At 32.6% G+C, this 11,388-nt stretch overlaps 1 protein-coding gene across 1 annotated transcript; it reads left to right on the forward strand.

Annotated features, from left to right (window-relative positions):
- The first annotated feature begins 805 nt into the window (after positions 1–805).
- LOC103496832 (MLP-like protein 423) lies at positions 806–2,349 on the forward strand. The gene is made up of 2 exons (XM_008458840.3): positions 806–1,017; positions 1,843–2,349. The coding sequence occupies exons 1-2, from the start codon at positions 831–833 to the stop codon at positions 2,118–2,120; spliced, it is 465 nt and encodes a 154-aa protein (XP_008457062.1). The 5' UTR covers positions 806–830; the 3' UTR covers positions 2,121–2,349.
- Positions 2,350–11,388: the final 9,039 nt, after the last annotated feature.

The raw sequence follows: 11,388 nt of genomic DNA on the forward strand, positions 1-11,388 counted from the left end.
CCCAAAATGCAATTATTTTAGTAAATGATGTGACAGTTTGTGATTGGTTCCAAAATTTCTTATTCAATACATATCAAAGTGATATTTAAACGATATTGATATTCTGGAAGAGGAGCTGCAAGAAAGAAAGAGAAAATGAAGAAAGAAAGAAAGAAAGAAAAAGAAAATGAATAAAAATAGAAGAAAGAAAATCTTATAAGACATTTGTATTTCATTTACCTAAAAAAAGATAAACAAGGGGATCAGTTGAAGAAATCTGGAATAAAAATAATAATATAAGAAGAACGGGATAAAGAAATCTAGAAGAGAAAATGAAAAAATTTCAAAGAAGAAAAAGAAAGAAAAGTGATAAATCGTCCGTAATATCTAAGACAAATCTTGAATTTATGAAATTTTTTTATCGAGTTCATGGTTTTTTGATTTTGTTACGGTAAATATTTTGTTGTTTTGTTATATTTATCAAAATTAACCATTTTGTCATTCTATTTAAAAGAAATGAGAAAAACAAAAAAGATACCTAATAATAAACATTAAATAGTTTAGGGGATAGAGCTAAAGTGAACTCAACAAGCAAACAAGAGATTATTTTGCACAAGAATGGTGACTCTCCAAGAGATAACAACTCCAAAAACTTGAATTAAATACAGAGTTAGTGGGAAAAAAAATGTGTATCATGAACTACCATATAAGACATTAAAAAATGATATAAAGTTAGCCAAGTCATGAAGTGTTAGTTCAAAAATTGACTAAAATATTCACCCAAATTCACTATAAAAACCCTATCTTAGCCTAAACTTTGATATCATATCACCAAATTAAAGGGAAAAAAAATGAGCCAAACTGAGAGCATTTGGGCAAAGGTTCAGCTAAAATCTCCCCCTGAGAAGTTCTATGGGTTCTTCAGGAACCACATGGGGGATTTGGTTCATATGTTTCCTGATAACTTCCAAAGCTTTCAGTTTCTTGAAGGAGAGAGCTTCACTACTGGCAGTGTTATGCATTGGCAATACCATCTTGGTGAGTCACTCATTGCTATTAATTTGTTGTACTATTTTGTTTTAGGTTAAATCCATTTGTGCGTCCGTACTTTCATCTGTTTATTCCATTTTCAAATATCTACTTGTCAAATATTATTATATGGGTTTTGATTGATCTTTTCAGAGTTTTAAATGCATAAACTTTTATGTAACCCAACCCACATGCCTAATCAACTTATATTTGAGAATGAGTGTTTATTATATTTTTAGTTTAGAGGTGGAGATCCCACCTCCGAGTGTTTATTATATGCCTTAAATTAGTTGAGTAATGCTTTAGTTGATGAGTTTATTTTAATATTAATATCTTCAATGTTTTTAGAAAATATAACCATCAATTTGCTCTTCCCTAGCTAATTATATTTTACTATGATTCCATATGTTTTCATCTGATCACTTGGGTATGACTTTAATATATACGCCCATATCAGTTTTAATAACTTTGTATAAATCAAAATAAGAATAAGCACCAATAATATAGTTATAATTTTGAAGTTTTAGTGACAAAATAAACTGTCTTTTCATAGAAGAATATTCATCATAAATAGTATACATATATATTAATAAAAGGTAATCTTTAGTACAATCTGACTTTCGATTTTTGAAATTAAAACATGAGTAAAAGTAGATATAAAATGAGGAATTTAGAATTGAATTTAAAGAAGATATATAGACTTAATTTTAAAAAATTAATCGATATCAAACCACGTCAAATTTTTGTTAACATCGTTGACGTAAACATGTCCATCGAATATGTTTCATGCATGATCAAAGTAAAGAGGGTTTTGAATTATGATCAAATTAACAGGAAGTCCAGCAGCAGCAAAGATAAAGATGAGACTTGTGGATGATGTCAAGAAGTCCATAGTTTATGAAATTATGGATGGAGATGTTCTAAAGTATTACAAAGTTTTTAGAGCAAAACTTGAAGCTGTTAATGGAGGCTTAAACAAAGTTGGAGGAAACTTTGCAAAATGGACTATTGAATATCAAAAGGCAAATGAAAATGTTCCTTCACCAGAAAATTACATGGAATTGGCTGTCAAAGTCTCCAAAGGCCTTGATGCTTATATTTTCAAGAACTAATCAACAACTTAAGTTGCTCATTGCCCTAAGTAATTAAATGTTGTTTCAACTTGGGATTGTTCTTAAATAAGAAACTTTATGTGTAATGCAATGTGTTATGTTGTATAATTATGGATGTGGGCTTTTGGGGGAAATGTATGTGTGTTTTTTTCTTTATGTATTTGAAAATTTATCTATTGTGTGTATTAAAGCTCTCAAATGTGCTATGTGAAAACCTTCGATTTAAGGATGTTTGATATTGCTTTACTACAAGAAATATGACTTTCAATGACACTTCGGTATAACCAAATTAAAATTGGAGGGTGAAAAAATGTCATAATGCTAAAAGAACTCATTTTTAGCGAAAAAATACAGAATGTTTCGAATTTAAAGATTTATGGCATTTTTTAAGTATCATATATCTATGATAACTTTTAAACGTTATTAAATATAAGTAATAAAATTATAAGTAATTATTTTAAGTTAAATAAAAAGAAAGAAAAAAAAAAAGAGAAGGAATTGGAGGAGTCTTCTTTGTGAAGGGTCCCTCTTCTCACTCACCGACCTCCCTTCACGCCGCAATCTCTCTCTATCTCTCCACCACCAATATCGACGATTACTGCAAGTGAGAGCCAAACAGCCAAACACACCGTCACTAGCTCTCGTCGCGCAGGATCAAAGTTGCTTGTGATCTATGTGGTACTTCGTCCCTTCTCCGATTAGCCACTCTCTTCTAAGTGAAAATTGCCACCACTCTTGGCTATTGGATTTTGTTTGTCATGCACATTGCCGCTTGGCTCAAAGTCACGCTACCTGTTGAGTTTCACTTCGTGGTGCTATCTGATCCAAAGTCGTAGAGCCCAGATCCTGCCACTTGGAACTCAAGCCTATATTGAGCTATTTGTCCTTCCTATTCATGTGTCTATTGTATAAGCATTAGACCTCTGCTATTTTCCAGTAGGTTGTTGCTGAAAGTGTTATTCTTGAGTTTGGGGTAAGATTTTATTGTTTTTGTTGGGATTCTGGTAGATTTTGGAACACCCATTAAATTTGGACTTAAATTTAACAATACCCATCATGTTTAGGTAATAAAATTGTGTTCTAGGAAGCTATTGTCTAGCCGAGAGAGAGTGATTTTTTTGGCGTTTTGGCACACTCTAGGTAAGATTCTAACCTTTTATAGAGTGGGTGTTGTGTATCTATTTATGTTAGTGCTAATATTGAACAACCCATGGTTTTGGATGCTAGGATTTGAAAGTTGAAGGTAATTAGAGGATTAATTGTCCATTGTTAAGGCTACTTTACTAAGTTCTTGGTAAGGTTTAAAGTGATTTTATTCAGTTTTCTTAGAGTTCTTAAATGCTCATTAAATTTAAGCATTAAGATAAAACTACCCATGCTACTCGGGTTCTAGAGTTGAATGTTAAAGATTGAAATGAGCTTTCCTTTAACTTTGGAGTTTCACTTGGGTGCTACTTCTATAAGGTTCAAAACATAAATTGGTTTAGGTGATATGAAAAAGTGCTTAATTAGGTTGTTTGTTTTAATGTTTTTTGTTTCTTGTTGATATAATGGATATAAATCCAGAAAAATCATCAATCTTAGGAAGTGCTTAAGATTGTTTGCTTGCTCAAATGAGACATTGTTTTTCTCTCTCATCTACTCAGACCATTCCTTGAACTCGATCTCAGCGACTTACATAAGCTGATGAATCCGTATAAGCAACCCAAAATAAGTTGGCATCTTTATTTATTTATTTTCTATATGTTATTTTCTTAATTTTCTGCTTCGAATTTACTTGTGGATCTACTTTCTTTGACTAGTTCATTTGTCTGTGTTTTTTTTAGCTATTTTCATACTATTTTGATCAAGGGTTTTGGCTTGTCCAGTCCTTATTGATATTCTGATTGTTGGTTTGTTTCTTGCATTGGCTCTTTTGAGTTCTTGATTTCTCTATTAGGATGTCGACGCATTGACTTGTTTTCTTTTTGCACTGGACTTGATAGTGGTTGTGAAAAATTATTTTTTATGATATAATTGAATAATAATTTCAACCTGTTTTGAGTCGGTTGATGGAATTTCGTAAAATAAAATGAGATTGCCATGTTTTGTATGAGTAACGACGTACCTGATGATTTGTGCCTGTTTCTAGCTTCTGAGTATAATCACTACCCAGATGGCTAAATGAGGATTATATTAGATTCGATAGACAAACCGAAAACTTCATGTCATTAGTTAATTATGCAATTTAGAAGAGCCAATAGGCAATAATCTAAATCAATGTCTTTTAAGCAAATTGAATTTAATGATTTCTGGATACTTGGTAGCAAATTAAATTTAATTGATTTAAAAAACGCATATTTTCTTTATAATATGTGTTATTTTCAGAAACACACCTTGACCGTTTAGATTAAGTACTACAATCTTTATTTATTAATTTTACCTTTTCTCTTCCCTTTTGGGCAGTTGTGAGTTGTTTGTTTCTAGCCATGGTAACATTAAGAAACTAGCATCAGGTTTAGTGAAGCCTTTTGTAACTCAACTACAAGTTTCACTACTACAAAAACAACATTTCAAGTTGTGTTCTATGTTTTTCCTGAGATGTTCTAATTTCATCCACGTTCATGACATAGTCCTTACTTAATGTAGGTTCTAATAAAGGTGTGTTCTATGATATAGTCCCGGCTTTTGAGAATCTAATGCCACCTAAGGTCCTTGATTAGGTAAGGGTAGAATCCATAGCAGCTTATCAAGTACCTTGGCAGATGGTGTAGATAACTTTGGTTCTGTTGGTGTGACTACAAATTAAGGTTAGAAAAATGAGATGTTTGATGACTTTGATGAAGATCTTGATCATGTTTTATTGATAGAGTGACTAAGCTATGTCACTAATTCCTATCTTGCATAGTGGCCTTATCGTGTAGGCCCTATTTGTTTTTCGCCTAACTTGTGCTTAATGAAGCGCACTACTGCTCTTGGTTACGTCACTAAAGTTTCGAGCTGACTCTTTCCACATATTAGTGCCAACAACTAACACTCTTTTTACAAGTTCAAGAGCAAATTAAACTGAATCATTTCCATAAATCATGATCAAACCATCATAAATGGCTCTTTTAAAGGATTCAGAGCAAACCCTTTGGCAATTGATTTGGAAATGAAAAACAAGACGAGAAAAACTCTCTCAAAAAGTAGATTTACAAATTTAAAACCCTCAACAAATCAATCCTCAAAATACAATATAACTCTCTCAAGAATGAGATGAAAAGAATAAATAATGAAGCTTGGAGCTTGGAGAGAACAATAATGGCAGCTTTGTGAGTTATGGATGATTGAAAATAATGAAAGTTGTAATTTTGTAGAAGATGAAGTGTTTTTAAAAGAGAAAGGATGATGAAATCCAAATTCATTTTGAGCTAATAGATATTGGTAAAAGGAATTGAAAGGCGAAGATTTAAACTAAACTAGTGTTTAAACAGAAACAAAATCTAACATAGTAATATAGTCATATCTTTTCAAACCCAAACAAAAAGCAAGTGTCCACCATGTGTCAAAAACTAACCGGTTTACAAATAAACAGAAAACTATATTACATCCGAAAATACTATATATTAAATTCATTTTCTTTTTAAAACCAATTTTCAAATAATCAACCATGTTTTCCTCCACCTTTTGCTCCACATGTCATTCACAAATTGAATCCAATTTGATGACTTGGCACGTCATGTCACTGTCTCTAGTGCTTTTTCATTAAACTTGTTCGCCTATAAGTTATTTGTTTGAACTCTGATAAAAGTAATTCAAATTGTGTCGAATCTTAATTTCAAGCTCTGAATAATAGATTAACCAAAACACTAGAATTGTTAACGAATAAAATTAGATTTCTTATCATCAAAATATTGATTAATTAGTTAATTAATTAAGGACAAAAAAACGACAAGTTTTCTCCTATCCAACCCAATTCAAGTAAACAAGCAAATGAGCTTAAACTCAAGCCATCAAACAAATGGGCTCAAGCCCAAGCCCAAAGCCCAACAAGCAACTAGGTCCAAACGTAAAACCCAACAACTAAATGGACCCAAGCTCACTTAAATCCCATAAAAATTCTTTATAAATAGAGATCTTGTTATTCATTTGAGAGAGCTTTTTGTTTGAAGTAGAATTGAAGCCTCGAAGAATTAAAGATTCAAACTTTTAAAAGCTCTCAAAACATGAAAGTTCTTATCAAAGATTATCATATTCTGAAATATTGAAGACTTAGAAATTTAAACCTTTCTTGAATTCCAAAAGATTGAAGTTCAAAATGATTTACAACCATAACTTCCTAACAATCAAACAACAATAAATTCTAAGTTTTAATTTGTAATCAAGAAAAAGTATCAAAGAAGTAAGTATATTTGAGATTGTATCCACTATATTATAAATTAATATACGAAGTTCTACATTTCTCCTAAAATCTCATGTCAATAGCACCTGTTCCTAGAAACTCAAAGACTAAAAAGATATTTTTTTCAAAATTGAAATTATGACATGTTTTATTAGAAATATCTAAATCACTAGATAATAGTCATTCAATCTATAAAATTTCACAATATTTTAGAAGACACTACATGATTTCAATTTGTTTAAAAAAATGAAGCGTCTATTGCTATTTAAAGTTGAGAGTTTATTTTGATTTAATATCATTTTATTGTAAAAAGGAGAGACCTAACCTAAATACGAATATCGAAAAGTATAATATTAAAGTATAATAAACAATAGAAAAATAAGAAAAATAAAGAAAATAAAAAATCTCATATTTTCGCACTTTCTTCAAGTTATTTGGAATTTCTCCAATATGAATGTAATGATCAAAATTCACCAAATACCACTACTTAAATATAGGTAATTTGACAAGCATGATGTAGATTATATAGCCACTAAATAGTAGATATCCTTTAGACACATAACATAGGATTTTAATAAATAAAGAAGTGACATGTGACTATATACACTAAGCATACAAATGGACATCCATATTATATTAATTATATCTATAATACTTTTAACATTATAAATGAAAGTAGGTGACTATTCCATTTTCTCTCTCTTTATATGCTATTTTACGAAAAAGTATACTAGTTAATAGAAAGTAGCACCACAAACAGTAGGTGAGTATTTTATGAACAATGAGTATAAAATTTTTAAATTTTGCACTCTTAGGAAAAAGAAAACAAAATTCAAAATTAGAAGTATAACATTTCAAATAAGTCCTTATGAATCAAATGAAAAAGTAAGTTGAAAACTTATGAATAAAAGAGTGGCATTTAAAGTTGAAGGACAGTAAAATAATACTCAAAATTTGGGACAGAGAAGATACTTTTATATTTTAAATTATTTTCTTATTTTATTATGTAAATCTAACTGCATTTTCGACACCTCCATACAGCATTGTTGTTGCCCTTATATTTTATGCTAATTTACAAACAAACAATAAAAGTGCTTGAACTAATCTTTAACTTCTCTTAAAATATTCTTTGGAAAAAAAAAAGCCTTCTTTTAAAATATTAGTGAACTTCCACTATGAGAAAGCAAATCCAATTAATTGCAATTTTTACCACTATTTTTGTTATTAAAAGATTGCTTTCGCCTAATTAGGTATTATTGAGTAATTTTCTAATATACTATCTTTGAGTTGAGCATGATATACAGACCAACAAATTTAGTAATCAACTAAAATCGAACCAAAATTCAAACTGACAATATTGTAAAAAATATTTGAAAGGTTAAGCCTTCAATATTGATCTACCAACTGATCAACAATCTCACTTCTTAACGTTCAAAATGGACATGAACATTTACTAAACCAATCACAATTGGAATCAACGAAATGAAAAGAACGAGAAAAAGAGTCAAATAATTGGTATTTTTTTTTTTTTTTTTTTATTATTATTATTATTATTATTATTATTTATTTATTTATTTTTTTTTTAATTAGCCCTCGTGATGCATGCACTCCATCTTCTACCTTTCTTTCTTCCTCTCAAAACCCTAGTGTTGCCATCCTTCTCCGGCCACTGCTGAGCATCAGTCGTCACTGTCTCTGCATTTCTCTATCTTGTCCGTAGCCCAATCGACGTCCATTCAAGTCGTCGTAGAAGCCGAGATGCGTGTGAGCCGATCCATCCATTCGCAAACCGTCCATTTTTCTTCGACAAGATTTCGTCTCCTCCATCGTTCTACCGTGCAGTATTGTCATCGACGAGCCGTTCTCTATAGTCGCTGATCGTCACGTGTCATCTTTTGCCAAGCCATTTTTGATTTCGCAACTTAATCATCCACGTGAGTCCGAGTCGCTACTCCTTCGAAGTTGCGTCCTAGCTAAGTTCCAACTGAGCTGACCTCTTCTACCCAAGCAATGTGCCATCATTCGAGCTGCAGAAGCAAGCCGTAAGCCAAGCTGCCCCCTGTGCTTGAGCCGCATGCCTTCACCCTCTTAAGCCATCTTCTTCTTGTTAGCCAAGCTACGAGTGAGCCAACTTGAGCCACTTTTCTTTTTTGGTGAGTATTTGATTTAGTTTTAGGTATGCCCATCAAATATAAATTTTGGTCCTAGATAAAATTAACTTTGGATTAAGTTGGATTCTATTTTTCATGAAGACTTGGTTAAATTTAATTGGAAGAACTGAGAGCTTTGATTTTTACCAATTAAGGTTGAATTGGAATTGAACCTCAACTTTAGTTAAGTTGAATTAAAATTATTCTTGGGTTAGTCAACCATTAACCTCTTTGTGCGGCAAGTCATGGTCATTGCATGCAAGATGCTCGCTATGTCTTTATGTCAGGACTTGCAATAAAAGGTACAATCTTCTATCCTCGCATAGTTTCTAAATCCTCATTTAGTACAAGTTTTTCTATTGCTTGTCCAAGTGTAAGCGAAACGATAGGTTTTTTGGGTAAACAAGGATCGAACACAAGGAATTGCTATTAACTCTTCGTGATAAAGCTTACCTCTCGTCTAGGTAGTTTCTTGTTTTATTTATGTGCACATGCAATAGCTCGTGGATATGTTAGGTTAAGGCTCTAATTTAGAGACTATTAGGTGACTGAAATAGGATTATGTGATAAAAGGTGCAATCCTATTAATGTGTTGCAAAACTTCCAATCATATGCGTGCAATACAAGTTTTCCTCTCTATCGCTCAGGTGTAAGCAAAAAGAGGTTTCTTGGTAAGTACATGGTTGAGCACAGAGAATTAACGTTCCTAATGATCTTATCACACAACTAAACTCATGCAGTATAACCTATATAATGTATTAATATGACAGTATAATTTATCCTAATTATTTGCACTAAGGTGCTTTTTGCCAATACAAGGTGGGCATGGCAATGAGGTAATATGGAAAATGAACTCAGCTTGAAGGCGTGGTCGGAAGGAATGCTTACTGCAAGAAGTAGGAGTTATCCCGACACTTATATGACTCGATAAAAACAACAAAAATTGTTGGGAATGGCTCCATCGACATAGAGTGCTATGTTGGCGAGAGTGTCGGTAGTACTCAGTCAGAAGAGGAAAAGCCGATGTGAGAATCGGATGACGTCGGCTATACATTTTGCTCGATGCTGGCTACGTCGACTAGTACGAAATGTCGAGAAAAGCCTTAAACCCAACGTTCAGTAAATGCATCGACAATAAGGTATTGTCGACGTCGACATGTACGTCGACAAAAGGGAATGTTACATGCGACGTCGGAGGACATTGGCCCGACACCGCATCAGTAGAGGCATCCATTACCGATACCATTTGTGCGTTAGGTAAACCTTTTTAAAATATTATTTGTTTATTCTTATAACATGGTTTTTTCTATTGGATTCCAATTCGATTTAAATTCAATCAAATTCTAAAAAAACTAATGTAAAATTACGAAAATGTAATTAAAATATCCAATCGAATTTATACTAAAATTAATTCAAATCTTAAAAAAGTACAGTAGTTTCAGAAATTACATGAAAAATAAAAATTAAAAACTAAAATGTTGAAAAATACGTACTGCAATGGAATCAATGTCCTCTTTATGCCTAAGTCAGTTTTTCAATCATCTTTCTCATTTTTTCCATCTGTCAAACATTTTCTTCGTGCTTTCATTTCTTTCTTCCATTGTCGCAGCTATTGTTCAATACATTGTTGAGCGTTGTCAAGGCAAGCTTTTAGCTCGGTAACATCTCTGGCCTATACCACTTGCTCATATGATAGAGACGAAGAACTACTAGCAGCCTTTTAGGACATTGGCCTAGAGCCCCAACCAAGACCTTTTAAGTAGCTCGATCGTCTACACAAAATTATCTCGCACATCTTATCCCCGGAGATTGATTAAGAACCCTCTTGGGTGGGCTGGGACTCGAGTTCCAGCATTTTATCCGATAAGAAATTTTTTTATTAAGTAAAACTTATAAATTAAATGTACAAAATAAGATAAAATATTTTCTTAAACTTACATGCACATCCACTACCGCTTGCAAAATAAACTGACCACCTTAAGCATATGTTTCTTTGAATAGCTAAACTCAATCGACTGGTTTACCTCGTTGTTCACTGAGCTCGTGCTGTCATTGTAGAAACGACTTGGATTTGCTATTATGGTTGTAGGGCTACTTCGCTCTAGCAGCCCTGTTTATCATTGATTGCTCTTATATGAAAACAATCAAAATGTTACATACAAAGTGAGAAGATGAACTACTGATTGAGAACATTAAAAAATATAAATCACTTAAAACTATCGAGTATCATAGTGATCGTAAAGGAAATGCCAATCTTCCACACGATTCCAGCATGAGGGTAGGTTGGCACGTGCTTGTTTAGGATCACTGAACTTCTTGAAATGGTGGGGGTTGTCTCCACTGAACACCTTTCAACTGGTGAGCATTTGATGCTCAACAAATCGAGTAAGTGTTGGATATGCGAAATCTAGCATGATCCATCGTTACAAAAGAAAGGCACACACGGATTAGGTTTCTATATATATATACGTAGGTAACGTATATGTACGATAATTTAAAAACTTACCTGTAAATCGCCTTTCATAAGCTCAATGTACTCCTAAGTAATGCCAGCCCACTTAAGGAAGTGGACTGGAAATGTATCCCGTGTTAACACACCGATGGTACAGTTGAACAAGCGACATGTGGCGAGATTGGCTTATCCCATCCTAGAGCGATGAATATGGGATAAGTTGTATCCATCGATCCAAGTTCCTAGAGTGTTGTCGTCTCTTAGAAGTACTGGTATTGGGTTGAGAGGCATCTATAAAAATAG

This window comes from Cucumis melo, chromosome 6 (assembly GCF_025177605.1).
Source record: "Cucumis melo cultivar AY chromosome 6, USDA_Cmelo_AY_1.0, whole genome shotgun sequence".
NCBI lineage: Eukaryota > Viridiplantae > Streptophyta > Magnoliopsida > Cucurbitales > Cucurbitaceae > Cucumis > Cucumis melo.

Coding starts and splice junctions, on each gene's coding strand:
- LOC103496832 (XM_008458840.3), top strand. CDS start 831: ATGAGCCAAACTGAGAGCATTTGGGCAAAGGTTCAGCTAAAATCTCCC. Junction 1,018..1,842: donor GCATTGGCAATACCATCTTG/GTGAGTCACTCA, acceptor TCAAATTAACAG/GAAGTCCAGCAGCAGCAAAG.